The sequence below is a fragment of the Populus trichocarpa genome, chromosome 11 (assembly GCF_000002775.5).
Source record: "Populus trichocarpa isolate Nisqually-1 chromosome 11, P.trichocarpa_v4.1, whole genome shotgun sequence".
Classification (NCBI taxonomy): Eukaryota; Viridiplantae; Streptophyta; class Magnoliopsida; order Malpighiales; family Salicaceae; genus Populus; species Populus trichocarpa.
In genome coordinates, this window is record NC_037295.2 from 16,883,783 (window position 1) to 16,908,103 (window position 24,321).

Consider the following 24,321-nt stretch of genomic DNA (forward strand, 5'->3'; position numbering starts at 1 on the left):
AATTTTAAATAAACAAAATTCAGATGGATGAAATTGAATAAAAAAATTTAAGAATGATCCAAAAGAAAATAAATAATAATTAAAAGAATAAATACTAAATTTGTTATAGAAATAATTTGAAATCAAACATGGATAAACAAAATTGAAAAAAAATTCAATTAGAAAAGTGAAAAAAAAAGTCAATAAAAAAATAAGAATAAATTTTGATATAAAAATTAAATGAAACAAAATAATAAAAGACAAAATTAAAGAGAAAAAATAATTCAAAAAAATAAAAAATAAAATAAAATAATAGCAATCAAAAATCCACCAGAACCCAACTATTATACCGTCATGTATACGCGTCACGCCATTGAAAAAAAAATATATATGGCACTTCTAATATTATTACAGAAGGTGAAGTTTAGAGGTGAGAAGACACCTCACATATTGCATGAATGGCATAAGTGTCATCTACTAGCACACGTGTTAGCCATTGTTTTAAAAAATAATATTTATATTTATCAAAACATAAAATTGTTCCTAAGTCAACTTAATAATTACCCTTGAATGATGGTTTGAAAAAAAATGCAATAAATAGTAATTTAGTCTTTATGCTATGCTTTAGAAATGTAGGAATATCAAATTATCCTCTATCAATGCTTTGAAAAAACTTCCATTTCAAGGATAATAAATTATTTAAATTGTTGATTTTAAAAGTTAAAAGATCAAATTATCCTTAAATATTTTTATAATAACTAATAAACTCTACAAGAAATACCGTTTTATTTCAATAACAAGTTAATTGATTTTTTTTTTAAAAGAACAAGATGATAATTATAGTACTAGGGTGAATAGAGAGAAACAAACATGCACCTGCAAATGCAATTTACAATTGATTCACCACATATACACTAAACTTTCAAACAATTAGCAACTGGAAGGAAGTCCATAAAATGTACTTATGCCATGAACGGTAGCACAATTGTTTACTCCGAGATGAATTTCTCAAACATTCAAGTGTTCTTCATTATAATAGCTGTTAAACTTCTTTTACTCAATAAATCGACTTGGAAAACTTAGGATTCATGGCTTAATTCGGGTAGAATTTCTAGCTAAGTAGATGAGATATTGATTGATTATTGTTAGAAAATAATATAAATCATATTTTATGACCTTACCTAAAAGTTTAAGTTTTTGAGTTGAGATAGTTCTTTAACATGGTATCAGAGTCTTGATGACCAAGCGGTCATGAGTTCAAATCTCATCATCCCTATTTATTTGATAAAAATTAAACACAAGGTAATGTGAGTCTGTGTAGGTTTCAAGCTCAAAGGACTTTCACTTGAGAGGGTGTGTTAGAGAATAATATAAATTATATCTTGAGACCTTACCTAAAAACTTAAATTTTTTGGTTGAGATGGTTCTTTGATAATTATGGATGATAATTTTAATTCAAACTCTATGAATATCAACTTAAAAGAATAAATTTTTTTGGATAGTTATTTTATCTTACGAATAATAAATAAGAAATGAATATTATTAAACCCAAATGATAATAATAATAACAATAACAATAATAATATGTGTGTGACATTTATATTTCTGTCACAGGCACACCCTCAAATATATATTATTATTTTATTTTATATTAAATAATAAATAATACTCAAATAGTTGATATCTATATAAATATTTGAAACTCAATTAATATGATATAAATATCTAATAAATATAGTAGAACATAAATATAGCAGAACTTAACTTGTGAAAATCATTATCATTTCTATGGTTAACAATGCTAGTTTTTAGTGAATTGATTAATTTGATCAAATTTTTTAATTGAATTGATTCGATGATCTGTTAAACCTAATATTTTTATAAAATCTATCTTCAAATCAAATCCTATGCTCTTCATACTTTGCAACACCTCCCAGCAAAATTCCGGTTGCCATAATTAAATGCATCTAATTGCCAGAAATAAACAAACAAATAAAAAATCTTATATATAAATAAAAAAAAAGGAAAAAACAATCTTCGGCCCAACAAAGTTCTAAAGGAGCGTAACTTTAGAAGTCTTTAATCACGAACAAGCGACGTGAAATGCTAGGCCCATTGCAACTTCTCCAGTAAAAAATAGAAGCCCAACTTGGATGTCTAAAAGTCAAAACTGGAAGCCATTGCTTTCGTTCACTAGCTGTGGCTAATTAGTTTAAGAGTGGTATGTTTTTGCATTTAAAAAAAAAATTGATTTTTATTTTATTTTTATAGTATTTTTAAATTATTTTAACATGCTGATATTAAAAATAAAAAAATATTTTAATACATTTCCAAGTAAATTGTTTTTTGAAAAGCAACCACCACCACACTTTCAAACACTCTCTAAAAGATACAAAGGAAACCAACCTTAGAAGATACCATCTCTGTTTTAGTGTTTTAGTATCTGTTTTGCTTTTTAAATTTGTTTTTAGAAAAATATTAAAATAATATTTTTTTAATTTGTTTTTTAACAATTTAAAAATATAAAACAATAATTTTACATAATTTTTTCTCTTTAAATTTTAGGTAAATACATTTTAACTACAATACTAAACACATCTTTATTATCTTAATACAACCAAAATCTAAAATATAAAACACAATTCTTAAACTTTCTTCATAACATGATTTGATATGATAGTAAGTTTAATTTATATTAGGTTTTAATTAAACCCGATGAGATATTAATTTAGTAAAATTTGCTTGATTTGATCAAATTTAATTGATGTATACTGTTATTTTAGTAAAAAATAATTGATATAGTAATTTGTAAGGTAACTAATAATTTTATTTTTTTCAAGGTTCAAAGTTATTCTCATTTATAAACTCCAACAACTTCATTCCCAGATTTCTTGTATTTTTTTATTAAGTTAAAAGCATGAGATTGTGATAGTGATTACGGTTTAAAGTGTTTTTTATTTAGAAATATTTTTAAATAATTTTTTTATTTTTTTAAAATTATTTTTGAGACCAGCACATTAAAACAATATGAAAATATATATAAAAAAAATTAACAATTTTTTTTTTGAATTTTAAGAGAATACAATTTTTCCCAAACCGCTTTCAATCATGAAGATTGTTGTGACAAGATGTAATTTTAGAAAACTTGCCATGATTAGAGGATAGTTGACGCAGCTGGGAACTAAAGATAATTTGATTTATTACAAATTAAACCTTTTAAAGACTAAAAATATTATAATTATAAGAAAAAACTTAAAAATATATATTTTTTTTATCAAAATCTCACTTGTCAAAAAATTATTACAATCTTTTAAATAAAAAAACTAAAAAAATCGTAAGACTAAAAAAGAAAAATAACCTGATAAAATTATTTTCTTCAAAACAAAAAACAAAAAATATATATATATTCCTAAAAAAAAAAAAATCACGCATCAATAGTTAATCTAAAAACGCAATAACCACCTTATAAAGCGTGTTTCCTATTACAAGAACATTGACAGCGTCGGTTATATCCTCTTTTCAATCCCACGGGAGCTTTACTTTTCATCAACTCAATGGGTAATTCATCTTTATTGAAGAATTCATGATAAGAAATTGTTCTCTCTCTCTCTCTCTCTATATATATATGAGAGTGTTGTAATTTTTGTTTATTTGCGTTTCTTTTCAAAATATTTTTTATTTAAAAATAAATTAAATACTTTTTAAATTTATTTATATCAATACATTAAAAATATTAATTTAATATATTTTTCAAACACAATTTTAAACACAATTTCAAAATACACCCGAATATAATTACAAACCAAAAAACTCAAGCTAGCTTTAAATATCATGAAATAATATTATTTTAAATTTTGCCTTAACATATTATTTTTCTTCAAAATATAACCCATATCAAGATTTATATAAGCTGGGATTGATAAACGTGGTTTAATTTATTTTTGTATAAAAAAATATTAAATTGATGATTTTTAAGTATTTTTTAATAATTTTTTATGTTAATATAAAAAAACAACAAAAAATTAAAAACAACCTTTTAATTTATTTTCAATAAAAAAACAATAAAAAAATCACAATTTAAATTGGGTACAAAGCGAATACCTACAAGTAAAGAACTCATTCAGAAGGGTCCAACTTATGTAACTGGACTCTCTCGACCATTAGATATTGACTTCTTAAGCAGTCATACAAATCAATGGTCCAGATCATCTGATCCAAACTTCAGACCATAGGATGACCCCCACCATGATGATCCCAAAAAGACAACTTGGGAAAAAACAAAGGCTGGAGGCTCCTCCTCCTTTCACATCGCAATAGTGATTACTGTGATCTAATCTGTAATTAGCCACTTTGATTTTCAAACAAGCAAAACTCCCTTTTTTGTCTTGCCTCACTCTCACACCTCACAAGATCTCACCTTGTCTACCCTCTTTCTCTTCAACAATTCACATGTCCTCCTCTCCCCAACAAATGAAATCATCTCCAGACCTCTCTTCCTTACCTTAGTTCTCACTCTTTCCCTTTATCTCTCTAAAAGGTCCCATCTTTCTCCTCTACACGACCGCATTAGCACTTCTCTCTATAAAGCTCCAATCTTTTTCTCTGAAAACATCCATTTCCTTCAAAACCCATTTTGCATTTCCCTGAAAGAGTCCATTGAGAATGAGTTCACAAGCACCCAAATCAAGTAAACCATCAAAACCCCAGAACCAAAACCAACCCACATCAAGATCCTCCTCTTTATCAACCCATTTGGCCATGGTTGAACTCAAGCAAAGAATCATAACTAGTCTCTCTAAACTTGCAGACCGTGACACTCACCAGATCGCCCTTGAAGACCTTCGCACAATAACAGAAACAATCTCTTCTGATGCATTACCACTGTTACTAAACTCTCTCTATGACTCACTTTCTGAATCCTCCAATTCAAAACCCTCTGTGAAGAAAGAATCTTTACATTTGCTTTCTCTTGCCTGTCAATCTCATAGAGATTTAACAGTACCCCATTTGACAAAAATCATTTCTTGCATTGTTAAGAGGCTTAAAGATTCAGATTCTAGTGTTAGAGATGCTTGTAGGGATGCTATTGGGGTTTTATCAGGGTTGTATTTGAAGGGTAATGGTAGCTGTGGGGATAGTAATGGTGCGGGGCCTATGGTGGGTTTGTTTGTGAGGCCTTTGTTTGAAGCAATGGGAGAGCAAAATAAAGTTGTGCAATCTGGTGCTGCTATATGTATGGAAAAAATGGTGGAGTGTGCTTCTGTAGACGGGGATAATGGTGGTGGTAATGTGCCAATTGGAGCATTTTATAAGCTGTGTCCAAGGATTTGTAAGTTGTTGAATGGACAGATTTTCCAGGCCAAAGCAGCTTTATTGGGGGTTGTAACGAGTTTGTCCCAGGTTTGTGAAACTTGGTTGTTTGATTTTATTATTCATTTTGGCAATATGTAAACTGTGTTCCTTTTTATGATAATTTGGTTGGTGTATATTGTTAATTATGCGAGTCTGTTTGTTTTATGAGAAATTGTGGCTGAAATGAATTTTTGTTTCGAGCTCTGTTTTGTTTTTTTTCTTTGTGTGGTTCGAATATATTTTGTTGGGAAGGAGAAGGAACAACTGGTTGTTCTGATGATGTGATTGAATCTAAGCTTTCTGTGGTGATTCTGTTGAATGATGAATTGTAGGATACGCTTTTGCCAGGTTTGATAAGTGGTTGTTTTTATGTGTGATTTATATGGGTTTTGGCATTGTGCATGGATCAATGTTTGGTTAAGGCTTAATAGCGATTGAAATGAAAGGAACGAGAATTTGGAATTTTGCATTCGTTTTGTTTAATCATGCACTGTGTTTATCATCTTGGCAATCAGCATTGAAGAAAGAAGACATAAATTGTGGCTGGATATTTTTTTTTCCTTCTTCTCTGATCTGTAAACTAAAAGGTGCCAGAGGGAGAGAGAGGGAGAGGGAGGCACTACATACTGTATCCTTCAGCCAGCCAAAAACTTGTCAATTTTCGGAATTAGCTAGTCTAAATTTGTGACTTGCTTGAATGGCCAAAAAATGGGAGGAAAGAGACCAAAAGGTTGAGTTTTCTAGCATTACTTAAGAAGATCTGCTCCAAGCATCTATTGATAATCTATAAAGCATGGATTGAAAATTTGGGACATTGGCATAGGTTTTCCGTAATCCCTCTCTACAATCACTTTTGCCTCTTCCTTAACAGCTGCCTTTCCCTGAAATCTCATTTTCTTCCCTGGGATAAACTCTCTTTCCTCTTTTGGTATACAACCCATTTCTCTGCAAACCATGCAAAATGAACACACAAGTATTCAAATCCCCTAAACCTGTGATACGCTTAAACCAATCTCCTACCAAATCCTCATCAGCAGTATTTTCTTTTTCCATGCAGTTAGCAAATATTGGACTCAAGCAACAAATCATGCTTTCTCTTAAACTTGCTTATCATGACACCCATCAGGCTGCCTTGGAAAAGCTCCGTTCCATTATGCAATCCCTGCCCCCAGGCAGTTCCTGTGCTTCACAACTCCCTCTATCAATCCTCCTCTGACTGCACCAATAAACCCATTATCAAAAGGGTTTACTGCCAATGTCATCATGATTTAAAACTACCCTGTTCAACCAAAATCATTTCCCACATCATCAAAAGGTTGAGAGATTCAGATTCAAGTATTAGGACTGCTTGTTGTGACGCGTATGGGGTTTTGTTGGGGTTACATTTGAAGGATAGAGTGCGTTGTTGGTTGAGCCATTATTTGAGGCCACGCAGGCGCCAAACAAAGGTGTGCAATTGGGTGCTGCTATGTATATGGTGAAGATGGTGGAATGTGCTGCAGCAGATAGCGTGTGGGGGAATTTCAGAAGCTACGCCCTAGGATTTCATGGTTGTTGAATAGTAAGAATTTCCTGGTCAAGGCCGTGCTTTTGGTGTTTTGAAAAGTTTGTTGCAGGTTTGGGCAATGTCAACCAGTTATATATGTTTTGGAAGTGTACATTATTTTCTTTTGGTGATAAGGTTGATGTTTGATTGAAAGAATTAAAAGGAGATGAGAATTTAGAGTGTGGCATAACATTTGTTACTTTTTTTTATTTGGTTTAGGTTCATAATTTGTCCTACTCCAAATTGTAGCGCTTGAGAGAGAAAAAGATTGAAAACCTCAATCTGTTGGTGTAAATTCCAAATAGTTGCCGTGATAATAAATTAGTTAGCTTTCTCTGATTCCTGCTTATTTCAATGCAGTACTTTTTAAGCAGTTTGAAGTGCCATTCAATGAACTAACTTACTGGTTTTTATTGAAGCTACTTTAATTGTCTTGAGATTATGAAGTAGCATAACTCAAATTAGATAGTTGTAAATTCTAGCAACAAAGAAGCAAAATCCAGGAATTTTATTGAAAGTTGTGTTTTGTTACAGCTGGGATCAATTGCACCACAAGGCTTGGAACCATTGTTACAAAGCATTCATGACTGCCTCAGGAGTACAGATTGGGCAACTCGTAAAGCTGCAGCTGATGCTTTAACTGCCTTAGCATTGCATTCGAGCAGCTTGATTGCAGATGGAGTTGCTATTTCTACCCTGACTGTGCTTGAGGCTTGTCGTTTTGACAAGGTACCTTATTTAAACTGTTTTCCCTCTACATACTGTTTCTTTGCATGTTCTTTTTACTGGATTAATGACTACTCTTGGTTATCTCACTTTAATAATTTTCAAGAACGATGGGCTTCCCTTGGTTTTTATGATTGTATTGTTGAATTCATGTTGGATGGCCTGATGAATACATTTTATTTAATGTTTCTTGTAACCTTGTTGAGGCATAAATTAAGTTGCGTTTAACGTGCATAGTTCCTAATGTTGTGAAGCGAACGCCGGAACTGTTAAAAGATGAAAAAACCAACAAAGCTGCTCCCAAGTTTTGTTTCTCTGGATTTAGAAAAAATTTCTCATTTTTTTATTTTGTTAAATTGAGATTGACTTGGAAAAAAAATTTTGTTTAATTTTTATGCTTTTCAAGTATCAAGTGCTCCTCCTCATTTGGTGAAGACAGGCCCTCGTTTTTCTCTTATTAATTTAATTTCTTTCCAATGAAAATTTTATTGAATTCATATGACAGAAGAAAATTCAAGAAATCCTATAAAATCTGCCTTGAATTTTCTGGGATGAAATGTCGAATCTAATGAAGGATAAGAAGGGCATTTCTAAACTGTTCTACAAGCTGTCACTTAACAAAAATACATAATTCTCGTGGTTCTTATATCATAGATTTATGTTGTTGTGTAGTCTTTAGAGCTATATGTTAAATTTTATAGTTTAAGGATGAAAAAGTATGCTTTTACTAAAATGTAATGCTTAAGAATAATGGAAAACAGGCTCAAGCTTCTTGTTGCTGCCTTTTGAACTATTAATGTGTCCATTTAGTTACCATTTATTGGCTTAACAGATAAAACCTGTCAGAGATAGCATGACAGAGGCCTTGCAATTGTGGAAGAAGATTGCTGGGAAAGGAGAAGGTGTCCCTGATGATCAGAAAAGTTCCTCTCAGGGTGAGTATTTCTGTAATATTCTTCTTTCTGTAAATGAAGCTTCAAATATCTAACCTTTACTTCATCACCATTTTCTTTATAATTAATGTTTAGATGGAGAGCGTCATGACTCAGCAGAGTTGTCAGATAAGAATTCAAATCCTAGTGACCGAAGAAAGGAGTCATTCTCTAGGGATGCATCCAATGGTACTTCTCCAACCAAAGATTCAGCATTAAAAAGCAAAGGTGGAAGCATTCCTGACAAAGCAGTTGTAATATTGAAAAAGAAAGCTCCTGCCTTAACAGATAAAGAATTAAACCCAGAATTCTTCCAGAAATTTGAAAAAAGGGGTTCTGGTGATTTTCCAGTTGAAGTAATAGTTCCTCGTAGATGTCTCAATTCTTCAAATTCAAACAATGAGGAAGAATCAGAACCAAATGATTCTGAATCAAGGGGAAGGTCAAACCGCATGGGAAACAGCCAATCAGATGATATTCATGGAGCTTTCAACAACAAATTCCGTACCATGGAGAGAGGAGTTACTGGAAAAGATTTAAGAACCAGAGCATTTGATGATGAGAGGCTTGACATAAACCAGAGGGAGTCTTCTGGCAGTCGTGCAGGTTTCTCCAAATCTGATGGTCAATCTGAAGGATCCTTTGTAAATAATAAAGGAAATTGGTTGGCCATCCAGAGACAGTTATTACAGCTGGAGAGACAACAGGCTCATGTCATGAACATGTTGCAGGTCTGCATATAATTTTACATTTAAGGAAATTGTTCTTATGCATGTTTTATTTTGCTAATGAGATACTTGATGTTTTAGGACTTCATGGGTGGGTCTCACAACAGCATGGTAACTTTGGAAAACAGAGTTAGGGGTCTTGAGAGAGTTGTTGAAGACCTGGCACATGATTTGACAATATCATCAGGTCGCAGAGGTAACAGCTTTGCTATGGGTTTTGAGGGATCTTCTAATAGACCTTCAGGGAAGTATAATAGCTTCTCTGACTACTCTAGTACCAAGTACAATGGGCGGGTCCCTTCTGGGGAAAGGTTTTCCCAATTGGATGTTACAGCTCCAGGCATGAGAGGAAGGGGCTCTCATTGGAGATCTGATGCATCTGATGCTTGGGATTTTCCCACATATGGTGCTTCCAGGAATGGACAGGCTGGTTCAAGGAGAGCTCCAGGTGGTGGTTCCTTGGATGTCAGATCACCTAGATCAGAACATGAAAGTGATCAGTTAGGCAGCAGGAGAGCTTGGGATAAAGGGGCTGGACCTGTTAGGCATGGTGAGGGGCCTTCTGCTAGAAGTGTCTGGCAAGCCTCAAAGGATGAAGCTACCTTAGAAGCCATTCGGGTGGCCGGGGAGGACAGTGGGTTAGCTCGGACAGCAAGAGTGGCTATCCCTGAGATGACTGCAGAAGCTTTGGGAGATGATGATTTTGGGCAAGAAAGGAACCCTATCTGGACATCTTGGAGTAATGCAATGGATGCCCTCAAAATGGGTGACATGGATACAGCTTTTGCTGAAGTAGTGTCCACGGGGGATGATCTCTTGCTTGTGAAGCTTATGGACAAATCAGGTCCTGTTGTTGATCAACTTTCCAATGAGACTGCATGTGAGGTCCTGAATGCTATTGGACAGTTTCTAATGGAGCAGAACTTGTTTGATATATGTCTGTCTTGGATTCAGCAGGTATGGGTTTCCCTCCACTGAATATAAATGCGAGTTGCTTCATTTGAGTAATTCTTTGCGCAAACTTGTAGTAATAGGCTAATAGCATAAATAACATGCGGAACACTCTAAGCCAGAGTATCTGGTTGAGAAATGTTTATAAATTCCCTCTAGAGCTGCTACAGAAAATTGCTTGGAGTGCATAATAATAACAGTAAAAAATTGATGCCACACGCACCCGCCTCTTCTAGGCGTCATAGAAGGTGCCAATAACCCATTATTTCAGTAAAAAATTGATGCCACACGCCAACTGTTTTGAATCATGCATCAATAAATAACACCTGTTGTGCCTGGGTGTGATGTAATGGATAAGAGAAAAATGTCTAGCTAATCACATATGGCATCAGGTATGGACTTGTCTTACTGTTTAATGTTTGGCATTACATCAAACCCTCTATGATACCTCGTGTCCCCCCCGCCCCAATACAAGCTGGGAAAAGGAGATCATATATTTGTCCGATTTCTCACTCTGGTTTGATGGTGCTTGTTTATCAGTTGGCAGAAATTGTGTTAGAAAATGGATCAGATGTCTTTGGCATTCCCATGGAACTGAAGAAAGATCTTTTGTTGAATTTGCATGAAGCTTCTACCTCGATGGAGCCCCCAGAAGACTGGGAAGGTGGGGCACCTGACCAGCTTTTGTTGCAGATGGCATCAGCCTGGGGAATTGAAATACAACAGTTTGAGAAGTAATCAATGGCTGAAGCACCTATTTTGCACTAGGATACTGTATTTTTATAAACAAATTGACTGGGGTGATGTGGTTATACGTCCTGAATTTTACGAATTAAATGTAAATTGGAAGGCAAGTTTTTCAAACAAACATACGGGTTATATGGATTTAATCCAAGTTAAATGGGGCATTAATGTGTGGATTTGTTCAAGCTGAAAATCAATTCATTCTTTTGTGCAGTTGGAAGGATGCTGGTTAAGGAGAAACTTCATAGTTCATACACTCACGTGTGGGTGGTTCTTGAACAGATAAACAGCTGCAAATTACCATGACTACTTTTCATAAAATTCGGGTCAATCTTTTACATGCTTGATGCAATTGCACTAGTACTAACTCCTAAACTCACCACTCACTAGAGATTTTACAGGTTGCTTAAAATAGCATCTATATATAAAGGACAACTTCATAGATGTCCGTCCTCACCATGCATATGAGATTTGAAGATGCCACCGAAGCAGGACAAAAAAACACCCTCGCCTATTCATGGCCAAAACAGTGCAGATACATCATGAAATGCAGCAATTTGACTTCATGGTAGCTGACTAGCTGTATTGAGAACTGCGCATGGAGCAAAATAGTTCCAAGTATGGAATCTGCCTTGACATAAAAAATGTGAACTCTGCTGGAATAGAACTCCATTCTCAAGGTAGGAGAAACCTCAAAATATGATTTCACAACCCCAATCGAGATCCAATTGTCGCAATGGCACCATATACCTACTTGGCGGAATACCAGTTTTGAGCACACTTTGCATCAACAGCTAGGTCCACTTTAAGAAAATTCTTGCCACCAAAGGGCTTGGACATGCAATCGACAACTATGGCCTTGGCAACCTCAGCTGACTCGGTTGGTCCTTCCAAAATCACTTCATCATGAACCTGTGTTTTTTTTATAATGGCATGCTGTTATGTAATGGCATGAAAAATCCTTGGAAGAAGGTAACTAAACACTACAATTGAGACAACTTGGTTCAAATCAAAGGTAGAAATTAAGATATAAGTGGATGCAACTTGCTGTCATATGCCAAAACATCAGAGGAAACGAACATCAAATGTTAACAACAAAAATAATATGTACCTGTAAAAGCAGCTTCCATCCAAGTTCCTTCAGACGATTGTTCTTTGATATTTCTAACATCGCACACATAGCAACATCAGCAGCACTACCCTGTAGCAGTCACCCAAATGAGATAGAGAGAGACAGGGAGAGAGAAAGAGAGAGAGAGAGTAGAATTGGGCAAACTTAAGCGCATAAGAAAGAATGAAAGAACCTGCACTGGGGTATTGATAGCAGCCCGCTCAACATGACCTCTTAGAGAAGAGCTAGCATCAGTCAATGAAGGAAAGACACGAGCCCGTCCCAGCAATGTGTGAACACGTCCATCTTCTCTGGCTTCTTTCTTACGAGCTTGTTGCCATTTAAGCACTTCTTTTCTTTCTTTATACCAGAGATTAACAGTTTCCTTTGCTTCTGCCACAGAAACCTGGAAAAATAGATGGTAAAGACCATGCTGTGGATCGACACGACTCAAAGCAAATCAGGACAGATCACTAATTAGATTAGGTTTATTCGGTAAAGTTACCTTCCAATCCCTGGAAAGCCCCACTGGAGTCTTTCCATATGCAATTGAAAAGTTAAGCATTTTAGCTTTTCTTCTTTCAGAAGCAAAGGCATCCTGAAATATAAGTTCCCATTCAGTAAAATTAGGGAAGCCAAATTCTATGATTCTACTTAAACATAACACAATGCACAAAAAAAATAGAAAAACATTGCCAAATCCTTTAAAGCAGAACACATGCAAAAAAAATCACAAAAAAGATCCCATTCGTTCACTTGAGAAACACATCCACAAGCAGGTTCAAAGAATAATTCACAATTCACCTTCAATAGTGGAACTGGGGGTTTATCTTCACCAGGTTGAGGATACCACTCAAGAAGCACACGCTTTTTCTCAATGGCTTCACGAATATGCGGATACATGTTCACAGCTGTCCTTGAATGGAAATCTCCACCAGCTTTGAAAGCATCCAACATGCTCTTACAGTTGGCAAGATGTGCAAGAACCCTAAGTTCCAGCTGTGATATGAAAACATATTTCAATCAACCTTCACATATAGTGATTTATTTATGTATATAACTCAAATGCTTACTTGCCCATAATCAGCAACAATAAGTGAATTTCCAGGTGCAGCTATAAATGCCTGACGGATCTTGTACCGATCTTTCTCTAAGGCAGGCTGATTCTGATTTATGGAAGAGAAGATGTCAGCACTCTTTAAGCTCTATTGCGTTCAGAAATAAAATAAAATCCAAGCTTCTTTTCTCGTCTTAAAATTTTGTAAAATCAACTTATACACTCTTTAATCTCCACTGCATATAAAAAGAAAGCAACATTCAAGTTTCTTTTCTTGTCTTAAAATTTTGTAAAATTAACTGATAAACGACCATGAAAACTCAACCATTGTGTATCCTAACAACACTCCCAACCATCCTACAAAATGCCTTGGTAATTGACACCCCTGAAAAATAAAAATCAGAGCTTTTGCTGTCGAGATAGGAATAGTGGATGATATATATATATAAAGTTAAAGGGCTCATGTCAACAATAGATTTCATAGTGGTTATGAATTATGACTAGCTGGAGCAGAAAAACAAAACACACATTCGATAGAAGCAGCAAACATATTATTGACTGACAATAAGTCATGTTCCATTCAGCACATAAGAATGAGAAGATTTTCATCTAAAGCACAAAGGCATCTTTGATGGAACATTGATGTCATTAATTCAGAAGTTCATTCTAAGATGTTAAAAAAGGAGGTGAAAAAACCTGCAAATTTGGTCTCCTAGCTGATAAGCGCCCGGTTTCTGTATTGATATTCAGAGAACAATGAACACGCCCACTCTTACCTGATAGGTTACTGCTCTGTGGTAGAAAGACAATGATATCAGGATGAACTACCATGAAGATTTGGAGGTATAAAAAAAAGCATGGACAGGAAACATGCTTAAACAAAACACTGAAATCAAAATGTTACAGTATCATTAGAAGAAAACAGCAACCATCATCATCGTTGTCATTATTGGGATTGGGGTTTCTGGGAAGACTGGCAATGGATCTTAAAGTTTCATTTTTTATCTTGTCAATTATTTTGCTTGAACCACAGAGTGGGCTAGGCAGACAACCTGATGCTCCTAAGGATTTAACTTTGACTTTAGGTGAACGTTTAAGAAATATTCATGTCTGAGCTTTAATTATGTGGGAAGCTAGATGTGTCCTTAAAGGAGCTGGATTGAGTTTTCTGCGGGAAGATTAAATGGTTGGATTGACCTAGATGTGTCCCTCTAGGAGAAACTTTAATTATGTGGGAAGCTGATTTCAGTATCTGCAGAGGTTGCCTTCTAGTTAGTAGAGTTAGGGGGCAATTATGTTTTACAGATTGTTGGAAAATTTCAATAGTAGGGGGGGACTTTGTGTAGGTTTATGACATAGGAATCCCTATTAGGAATCTTATTCCCTTTATAAGAAGGAATAACTCAAGTCTATAAATATGCTTGTAGACTGTCAATTTCAGTATGAAGTTTACCATGACTACAGTGCAGTCCACTGCATCACAAAATCATAGCCCCCCCCCCCCAACACCCTCTTTTTTTACAGCTTTACAAAAATCTCAAACCATGTTTCCATTGAAAAAATATCTCAAACCACAACACCTCATTGCCCCCAATACACTGAGGCAACCACAACACCACAGCACTATAAATGCATCTAATCACGCATGTTAAACAAAATGATCAAAGGGAATGGCATCTAAAAATAGCAGTAAAAATCACCTGCAGGGGGAGGATGAAGTTGGATATCAAAGAATCAATGGAGCAAAGTTCACATAAAGAAGAAATAGCATGGCAAGCCTCAATCCCTTCTTCTGGTGTTTGAAACCTGCGCAGATTTCCTACATGACCAGATTCATCTTCATTCTCAACAACAGATAACTCTTTTGATTCCAAATCTTCATCTGTCATTGTCTCAGAATCATCAAAGACAACATCATCTAACTGCGAACCAGCAGCATCATTGACAACATATTCTGAAGAAATCTTCCTGGCCAAGGTCTTCAAAGCATCTCCGCTGACTGAAGGCCAACCAGAAGCTGTATACGTCTCAACAGGCAGATCAACTCTAATGCTACATAACTTGATGTCGCAAAATTTTGTGGGAGTCTTCTTGCCTTCTTCAATCACTTTATCAACATTTGGAACTTTGAATGTTTTAACTTCGGGAAGAGTAACGAGGGGATCCTTGCTGCAACGGAAAGCAATTAAAACAAATAAGGTGTTTTTTCCCATCCACCCCAGTTTGGCTTAGATCAGATTCAGTACTAACTAGAGTGCAATGTCACTGCAATTCAACAGCATGCAGAAGCTTTTCAATGCAAGAGAACTTAATTTACAGAATTCAAGAATTCCATGGTACAAATACTGTTGTTCAAATTGCTAGGAAATTAACATTTAGGAGAATGTGTTCCCTTCCCAGGACAGGACTCAAATTTATACTTGGAAAGTATAGTCAATGAGAAGACTAATTGATGACATAAACATTTTGATATTTTTAGTTAAAGGACGAACAACTAAATGTAAGTACCTCCAGAAGAATTTAACTTTTACCTGTTACAAATACCACCAAAAAGTAGTTGGCGCAGTTGAGTATCACTTCCCACATTCATGTACTTGGCATCAGGGCAATACCTAGAGGCCCACTTGCGAAATCTACTAGCAGCAACCTCCTGTTCTGCTTTGGCCACCTTCTCCGTCACAGCAAGATATGCTCGATCAACCAGCATGCCCTCAGTTTCCATTCTAACTAGAATCTCCCCAAATGGTTGCCAATATTCCAGGTAGAAGTCAAACATAGATTTTTTAAGAACCGGCTTTCCATCCATATTCCATGGCATTTTTGATAGTTGGCTTTCCAAGCTTTTATAAAGCTGCAAAGTGCTTATTGCATCTAGAGCAGAATAACAGATCCATGGTTCTCGCGCTTCTCTTTGTAGCTCTTCAACAGGGGCAATGGTGGTCAATTTGCCTTCAGATCCATCTTTTTTCACCTTTTTCTTGCCAAAGATGTTTTTCATTGATACTTTACCAATCAACTCTTTATAGCATGGTTCTGCCCCGCGCATGACCTTTTGGTCACCTGTAAGAGCTTCAAGAGAATATCCACCATTTATTCTTCTTGATGAATCCCATAATCGTGCCATGTGCATTGTATCAGCATGAAAACCAGAAACGGAAATCCCATAGTTCTCGATGACATGGTTATCAAAGCTGTAGTTGTGCCACACCTGCAGAAAGGATAGGCAACTTTAACGTTGGTCCAAATTGTATTCATGGACTGTGCATGCAGCCTAGTCATTGAAGCAAATGTAAGACAAGGCATGAACAGTTGAATTCTGTACATAGACAAGGCTGGACTGTTTAATGTAGTCGACACCGATGGTTACTTTACAAGGAAAAGGAAAGAGTTGATGCCTCTCACTGCTAAATACCAGTATTAAAGCATATAAGATCTAACTTTAAGCTTAGCTAACAGCACAAGCCATTTCCAAAGGGGGGAAACAATGTCAGAGTCCAAGTCTTTGCCGACACCAAATATATACAAAGGTCTAAAGTAATTGCAACATCAAGCTTATACACATCAGTAACCTCTCAATGCTGATATTACATCAAACATCTAAATGATCATAGTGCTATTTTAAAGAAGCTGCAGATGAAGAGAGCATCAACAAATCAAAACTGACAAAATTTACCTTTTTTATGTCCGGGGATTCAAAAAACGGAGCAAATTCATGCAAAAGATCCCTGCCGCCACCATCAAGAACATCTACCCAGATACAAGATTTCCCATTTCCAAAATCTGCCTCCGGTCCAGAATAAATACTAAAGCATGTTATCTCTCCATGGTCAATGGGTGTTTCCTCTTTCACTTCAATCTTGGCAACCTATAAAGATACTATGATCAGAAATTTAAAGTATCTACATAGGTGGGATTTCCAAAAAATGGATAGACATGCATATCCTTTAAAAGTCATGGACATAGAAAATGTGATGAGGAATCTACAAGAATCACAAATGATAAATTTCAAATATCATAATATTGTAAGATTAAGTTTGACATTCATAGCAGGGCCATCTAGGACCATTCCATAAATGTAAAGCTGAAAGCTAAAAAACAGAGAAAATTTAGTTTAAAGTAAACCAAATAAATCTTAAAGACAAGCATGAGATGCCTATCTCTGCATAGCTAGGTGATATCCTGTTTTTATTAAACATGTTTCTGCAGTGTTTGTGTTTAGAATGAAGGTTAATTTTACAGAAGTCTTAAGAAACTTTTACCTCTCTTGGATTTTTGAGCTTTAATGCAACTCAAACATCTTGCTTCTGACTGGAACTTCAATATGAAGCCTGAGTAATATTCTGTTTGGGCTTAGAATTTGGTTTAATTTCTTAATGTCTGCAAGAAATTTGAGCATTTTTAAACTCATCCGATTTCCAGCCTTCCAAACCCTAGAAATTGTCCCTTTTAAACCATAATCACTGCATGATTAACTTGAAAAATTAACCTTTAACTAAAATTACTGCTCACAATACAAATCTTGCACTCTGAAACAGCTTCATATTCATGCATCTTGTGTTGATTTAATCATGCAATTTTGGGCTTAGTTTGTTGCCATTGAATCATCAAAGAGCTAATATATTTAAGTTTATATGTCCATGCCTACATCTGCTTAGGGCATCCCTACAGTCTACACTGGCATGCCTATCTACTGTATGAGCAATTGCATCAGAAAGGAAAATAATAAACAGAATTTATTACAATTTAAGTGCATACCTCAGTATCGCAAGCATGGATAAGATGCCTATACTGATTTGTAAGCTTACTAACAACCTCCCTTGCCATGGAAGCATTATCAACAACCAGAACCCTCTCATAAATATTAGTAAGCCTTTCATGAATGCCAGGCTTATGAGGTCTTCCATTGGTCTGGGCTTTATCAGTTGAACCAGACCCTGTGTGTCCAAGTTTGTTAGACTGGAACTGTTTCTCATTCTTCATTCTCTGCATGAATGATTCATTATTCAAAACATCCTCTTTTAAAATGTCCTTCGAAGATAAACCATTTGGCCTTTTGTTATCAATCAGCTGACCAACATCCCTGGAAATTAATTGTTTCTGACTCTTTGGTTTATCCTGTATTCTGATTGCATTAATATCCATCTTTTCGTATTTAAATGAATAGGGGCTACAATCATATTCACGTTTCTGCTTGAACAGTTCAATACTTTTTTGCTTCCACAAGGCTCTTGTACCATCACATGGGATCGTAGTGACCTCAAAACCTGGAGGGGTATAAATTCTTGAAACTACCATCCTCTTCTCGTCTCTCCTTTGCATGCCATCAATTACTCGCAATGGGATTTCCCCCCAAAACCTAACAAATACAGTGAACAGAAATTAAAGCATCAAAACCGAAATTCCATTAAGAAAGTAAAAAAACATGGACTGACTTTTTTAGTCAAGACCAATCAAATTGCTACCAAATGCAACACTAGGGAATTCATCTCACTAATCAATTTGATCAGTCTGGTCTACATAAACCAAATCAATACAACAATTTCTTTTTAAAAACAACAAACCCCTAATGATTGCTCAAAAATTGTTGGAACACCCCGAAAGAAAAAGTGAACCTTTATATCCTCATAGTCAAGCAAGCCATAAAGGAAGCAACATGAACCGACAAAAATGTGAGTATCGACTAAACTGAGAAGCCTACAAATATCACATTGTTCATTACAAAACAGAAAATTCCATCAAGATAACTCGTCACTGCCCTACACTTCACTGCACTGCACTCAAAACCCAAACAAATAAAAAATAAAACTGGGTATTAAATAATTTCCAAAACTAAAAAATAAGTTAGAAAAACTAATAAATCAACAGATTAAGGCCTTAACATTAATAGCAAAGGCGAAGAAACCTGTGAAGGGCAACGGAGAAAGGCCTTGAAGAAGCAGCTCTGGAGGCAAAGCAAGGACACGAGCGAGATAAGTTGAAATAAGAAGGGCACAATGGCCTAAAGGGACTAATAGGAGTGGTGGTGCAGGTGACCCCCATAGCTAAAACCTCAGCAAACCTCCCCAGCTTAGCAGCTCTACTTCTGCTGTATAAAAGAGCCGTCTAGCAAGGGTTTTAGTGGCATATGTGTAAATATATCGAGCCTTGGGTGGGGTTTGTGTTATCTGAGGTGGATTGCAAGTGGGACTGTGAAAGAAGCAGAGGCAGAGGCAGAGGCCATAAGCACAGAGAGACAAAGAGGAAGAGGGAAGGCCAAGAGGTCTAAAAACCCTTGTGTTGTTTGTTTGTTTTGTGTTTTTTTTTTTTTTTTTGGTGGAAAGCTCAGTTTTATTTTTTTATGGTTGCCAAATATTTGTCTTTGTGTATGATAATATTTTAATATTATTATTATTTTTTGTTTTGGAATTAAGGCTTGGGAAGTTTTTTATTTACAGATATGCCATTTAATGGGGGTGTATGGAGAATATGGTGGTCTAGCAATGCAGTGGATACTTATCTTATTTCTTATTCTTTTGGGAAAAATCACAGTTTGTTCCAAAGTTATTAGATTCAAATTATATTTGTTTTTGCATTAAAAAATTGATTTAATTTTTTTTAAATTTTTTTTGAGGTATTGATATAAACAAATATTTTTTGATGTATTTATAAAAAAACAAATATTTTGAAAAGCAACCAATTATACTATTCAAAACAATATTTTACTATGCTATACAACTTGGTTTAAGATTTAGGTCACGAGTTGAGTTAAACAGAAACATTAGTTGACTCAAGATAAATTAAAATAACTTTATTTTAAGATATTTTTTAAAAAAATTATAATAATATCATTTTTAAAAAATAAAATTAAACCATGTTTTGATTAAATTTTAAGTGTACTCATTCAATCATCTAAATTTAACCAGATTATTTTTCATTTATTTTTTTTAAATTTAATATAAAGTCCTGAGTTTACAAACTAAGTCAAAGTAGGCAAGTTTAATAAGATTGACTACAAAATGAGAGATATTAGTCTAATATTAGTATTTGAAGAGAGAATTATAATTAGTGGAGGTAGATTGTGTTTTGCATGAAATAATTTTGAAAGTTGACCTAATCGCAAGTGGATTATATCTTGAAGATCGATTAATTTTACAAAGTATATGTTATGAGAAATGTTTTTTTTTTCCTTGATGTAATTGAAAAGGAGAACCTGAGATAACTTTATTAATCTTCGAGTATTTTCAAGTGATAAATAAACTTCATGAAATATAGTTTTTTTTAAAAAATATTATAACCATAGTTTTGAAACTAGGCCCGGAGGGTCAACCCGGGACCCGAGGCTGGAACCGGGCAGGGTTGAAGAAAAAACAGGAGAAGAAAAAACCCGGTATGACCCAGCTACCCGGTTAAAAACTCGTTTGCAACCTGTTGACTTTTTTTTTACTAAAACGATGTCGTTTTGATTTTAAAAAAAATGACCTGGACAACCCGGTCAAAATCTAGAACCCGGATCTTGAACCGGGCGGGATCTAAAAATTATTATAGTAACCAAAACAACAATTGTTGTTTAGGTTTTTTTTTTGGTCTAAAGCTACATTGTTTTTATTTAGAAAAAAAACTTGAAACAATCAGCCCACAACTCGGGCTTTGTACTGAGTTAAACCTTGAACTGGGTTTGATAACCGGAGAAAACGAAAAACACCTGACAAAATTTAGAAAACTACAAAAGCAACAAAATTTGGCAGGAAACCAAAACTAAGGGGTGGAAGAAATAAAAGTAATTAAATGGAAAATGAAATTTGAGTAATGGTAAAAGGAGTGCTTGATAGACCCATGAAACCATTTTGATCTCAATCACTATCAGGAGAAGGTGTCTTGATATGGTCATCGTCCACTGCCGTCTCTTCAGGAGCATCATTTACTGCTAAAAATTTAAGTGCTGTTACAACATCAGCCATTAAGGGCCTTGTAAGAGCTTCCTCTTGGAGACACATGTTTGCAACCGCAAGTGCTTGATACAGACCTCTTAAGGGATAGTTTCCTTTGAGCAAAGGGTCTGCAATTAATGCAAGCTTTTTTTTATCTTTAAATAATGGTGTTGCCTGCAAAGAGAAATGTAGTCAAGCTAGGGCTTAAGTTGTTCGGTTCTAGCAGTCGAATGTTTGTCGTTAAGTGTTTCAGGATCAGGAAAACTATGATGGAAAGTTATGCCAGTAATCTATGCCATTTTCGATGAAATATCGTCAGAGGAAGTATTTATGCAAGATAAAGAAAAATGAATTGGAGAACAAAAGTTTCTGCACATACCCAGGAAACTAAATTCTTTTCTCCGGCTGGTCTTGAACTGTCGATGACTCGTCTTCCAGTGATCATCTCCAAAAACACGACTCCAAAGCTGTAAACATCGGATTTCGCTGTCAACTGTCCTGTCAATGCATATTCAGGTGCACAGTAGCCATAAGTTCCCATCACCCTGGTGGATACATGTGTCTTGTCCCCGGTCGGTCCAAGCTTTGCCAGCCCGAAATCTGAGAGCTTTGGGTTGAAATTCTCGTCTAATAACACGTTTGATGCTTTGAAGTCACGGTATATTACTGGAGGATCTGCTGATTCATGCAAGTATTCAAGGCCTCTTGCAGCCCCTTCTGCTATTTTAATCCTAGTATTCCAATCCAATGGATTTTTATCTGGGGTTAAATCTGAAAGAAAAATCCAGCTGAGTAGTGTAAACTAGCAAGAAACAGGAACCTAATCTCTGACAATGATGGAAATGCTGCACCACAGGAACCAAATCTGTTCCAACCTGTGATCATTTATGCAATGAAATCTATCCTGTATGGAAAAAGAGAAGCATGTCCGAATGAAGTTGCTATTTTAATTCTAGTATTCCAATCCAATGGATTTTTATCTGGGGTTAATCTGAAAGAAAAATCCAGCTGAGTAGTGTAAACTAGCAAGAAACAGGAACCTAATCTCCGACAACGATGGAAATGCTACACAACAGGAACCGAATCTGTTCCAACCTGTGATCATTTATGCAATGAAATCTATCCTGTATGAAAAAAGAGCAGCATGCCCGAGTGAAGTTGCTTCATACATACCAAGAAGGTGATCCTCAAGGGAGCCGTTAACCATGAACTCATATACTAAAATCCTCTGGTCACCATCAGCACAATATCCAACCATGTTGACAAGGTTAGGGTGGTGAAGAAGACTTAACATCAAAACCTCTACAAGAAATTCTCTGTTTCCTTGAAATCCATTCCTGTCTAGTTGCTTAACAGCGACAACCTAAATTGAAATAAAAACAACATCAGAGCTTCTTTTTTTGGCTTGGAAGTTAAAAACAATGGAAGACATTTAACATCATACAGCAAGAGTAGTACTTGGTTCGTTTTTGCAATCAGCCCTTTGTATACCCTCCCAAAACCGCCTTCGCCTATCAGGTTTTCATTGTTGAAGTTCGTGGTTGCAGTAGCTAACTCTCGGCATGTGAAAATATCAGCAGATATATTGCCCTTTCCAATCTTCTTGATTTCTTCAGTTATGAACCTTTTTCTGCTGCTATCTGTGGAGAAATTATGCTCAATTTAAATTAGACTCTTTGAAGTTCTGTTCAAAATATAAATGTCTTGTAACTAACTTATCATAAGTTGGACAGTTAAGCAAAATGTCCTGATTTGCTAATGCCAAAAGATTATATGAACCATAGTTGTTAAACATAGCTCGACTCGGTGACTCTGGGTTGTCTTGAAAAATTCATGACCTAGAGCATGACCTACACTGGTTTCAAGTTGAATTGAAAAAGAAAATGCAATGGTGAAACCTGTTTGACCTGACTGGATCGGCCCGTGATTTTGTTGACCAACCAAACTCGATCCAAACCCTTAAGTCAAGCAAAATGTTCTGACTTGCTAGTGCCAAAAGATTATCAGGACATAATTGGTAAACCCAGCCTGGCTTGGTAAATTGACTCGAAAAACCTGTGACGTGAAGCCTAATCCAGGACATGTTTAAAGTTGAACAAAAAAAGAAATTGACCCGGTAAAACATAATTGACTCGGCCAGATGACTTGTGACTCGGTTAACTTGATCAAATTCAATCCAAACTTGGTTGGATCAACTCTAAGAAAATATTTTCTTTTAAAAATAACAATTTAAAATATCAATTCTGGTTAATTCAATTATCTAGTTTTCTGAACTTTTTTTCTAGTTAGTCGCCATACTGATAGTTGATAGTGTGAATTTAAATTAGTGAAAAAAATATTAAAAAACAACTATGCCTAATTATAACATCTTTGCTAATGTCTTCAATAAATGAAAATTACTTTCCAAAGAAACTAAAGGGGACTATTTTATCAAGGAAACATTGCTGATGAATTTAAAATATGGGAACACAGCAATTTGGCAAAGAAAAACACAGTATGAATGCAGTGTCGCTATGCATGGAACTTGGCATGCCATTTTCAATTTGTCATTTTAGTCTCCTGTTAAAGAAAAATGTGATTTTTACTACTGGGACAGGCTATATGATCAGGAGCACAACACAAAGCACATAAGAACACCATCCAAAGGAGATGAACTGCGCCTGTATACATATGGATTGACAGCAATCAGATCTAGGCTGTGGGATAGACAAATTACCAGTCTTCTAAATTATGATGAAGCATTCATGGTTTCTTGAACTCTAAGAATCGATCATTAGACCAAAACAGCTTACCTGTCTTGAATGAAATGTTAGCATACGAGGCTAAAGTCTCGGCATCACGGTATTCCTTGATGCTTTTTTTCAATGCCTTTCTCCCTAATCTTTCCTCTGACATGCAGCATTTAAACCAACCCATCTGGCCTCCCAGCCAGCATAAAAACCTGAAAGGAATTCTTAGAAAGATAGTCGGCACAGGGAGCTGTTGATATCGATCTCAAAATCCAAGCCTAAATGCACAAGAAAATACACTTCTGGTCTTTTCAGGAGACAGGAGATCATGTGTGTTTTTTGGTCTATCATTTATATCAAAGCCCTTCGAGATAGGAAAAGGAAGAAACTTGGTCAAATTTTTACTAATTCTTACGAAAAGACTGGCCATATTTTTTGCATAATAACCTACCTTATTAGCAAAATGGGCGTTTGACATGCTTTTCTTTGACTATACCTCTGTTTGAATGTCAAATTTCCTCCAATGTTAGGAGTGCTAGAAGGGATTGTGAGCTATTTT

The 24,321-nt window shown here is 35.3% G+C and overlaps 3 protein-coding genes across 4 annotated transcripts; 1 reads left to right on the forward strand and 2 right to left on the reverse strand.

Annotated features, from left to right (window-relative positions):
- Positions 1 to 4,322: 4,322 nt before the first annotated feature.
- On the forward strand, positions 4,323 to 11,143 carry LOC7454426 (microtubule-associated protein TORTIFOLIA1). The gene is made up of 6 exons (XM_024581397.2): positions 4,323 to 5,379; positions 7,412 to 7,606; positions 8,436 to 8,538; positions 8,632 to 9,266; positions 9,345 to 10,220; positions 10,755 to 11,143. The coding sequence occupies exons 1-6, from the start codon at positions 4,642 to 4,644 to the stop codon at positions 10,950 to 10,952; spliced, it is 2,745 nt and encodes a 914-aa protein (XP_024437165.2). The 5' UTR covers positions 4,323 to 4,641; the 3' UTR covers positions 10,953 to 11,143.
- A 103-nt stretch (positions 11,144 to 11,246) lies between these two features.
- On the reverse strand, positions 11,247 to 19,422 carry LOC7470944 (DNA polymerase I A, chloroplastic/mitochondrial). Of its 2 annotated transcripts, XM_024581395.2 has the most exons (13): positions 19,029 to 19,161; positions 18,739 to 18,897; positions 17,882 to 18,482; positions 16,800 to 16,991; positions 15,658 to 16,334; positions 14,827 to 15,295; positions 13,823 to 13,918; positions 13,143 to 13,235; positions 12,874 to 13,068; positions 12,575 to 12,667; positions 12,263 to 12,475; positions 12,070 to 12,159; positions 11,247 to 11,870 (listed from the first exon to the last, which is right to left on the reverse strand). In XM_024581395.2, the coding sequence occupies exons 3-13, from the start codon at positions 18,443 to 18,445 to the stop codon at positions 11,709 to 11,711; spliced, it is 2,844 nt and encodes a 947-aa protein (XP_024437163.2). In that variant the 5' UTR covers positions 18,446 to 18,482; positions 18,739 to 18,897; positions 19,029 to 19,161; the 3' UTR covers positions 11,247 to 11,708. The 2 variants fall into 2 exon arrangements, with proteins under 2 accessions (XP_024437163.2, XP_024437161.2); XM_024581393.2 differs by lacking the exon at positions 18,739 to 18,897 and having other exon boundaries at positions 19,029 to 19,422.
- A 1,302-nt stretch (positions 19,423 to 20,724) lies between these two features.
- On the reverse strand, positions 20,725 to 24,110 carry LOC7454427 (probable serine/threonine-protein kinase PBL23). Its single transcript, XM_002317551.3, has 5 exons — positions 23,826 to 24,110; positions 22,492 to 22,673; positions 22,207 to 22,396; positions 21,413 to 21,804; positions 20,725 to 21,207 (listed from the first exon to the last, which is right to left on the reverse strand). Exons 1-5 carry the CDS (start codon positions 23,947 to 23,949, stop codon positions 20,956 to 20,958), a joined length of 1,140 nt encoding a protein of 379 aa, XP_002317587.2. The 5' UTR covers positions 23,950 to 24,110; the 3' UTR covers positions 20,725 to 20,955.
- Positions 24,111 to 24,321: the final 211 nt, after the last annotated feature.

Coding starts and splice junctions, on each gene's coding strand:
- LOC7454426 (XM_024581397.2), top strand. CDS start 4,642: ATGAGTTCACAAGCACCCAAATCAAGTAAACCATCAAAACCCCAGAAC. Junction 7,607..8,435: donor AGGCTTGTCGTTTTGACAAG/GTACCTTATTTA, acceptor TTGGCTTAACAG/ATAAAACCTGTCAGAGATAG. Junction 10,221..10,754: donor GTCTGTCTTGGATTCAGCAG/GTATGGGTTTCC, acceptor CTTGTTTATCAG/TTGGCAGAAATTGTGTTAGA.
- LOC7470944 (XM_024581393.2), bottom strand. CDS start 19,165: ATGGGGGTCACCTGCACCACCACTCCTATTAGTCCCTTTAGGCCATTG. Junction 16,992..17,881: donor TCCATGCTTGCGATACTGAG/GTATGCACTTAA, acceptor GTATCTTTATAG/GTTGCCAAGATTGAAGTGAA. Junction 13,069..13,142: donor TTGTTGCTGATTATGGGCAA/GTAAGCATTTGA, acceptor TTCATATCACAG/CTGGAACTTAGGGTTCTTGC.
- LOC7454427 (XM_002317551.3), bottom strand. CDS start 23,949: ATGGGTTGGTTTAAATGCTGCATGTCAGAGGAAAGATTAGGGAGAAAG. Junction 22,397..22,491: donor TGATTGCAAAAACGAACCAA/GTACTACTCTTG, acceptor ATTTCAATTTAG/GTTGTCGCTGTTAAGCAACT. Junction 21,805..22,206: donor CCTTGAGGATCACCTTCTTG/GTATGTATGAAG, acceptor TTTTTCTTTCAG/ATTTAACCCCAGATAAAAAT.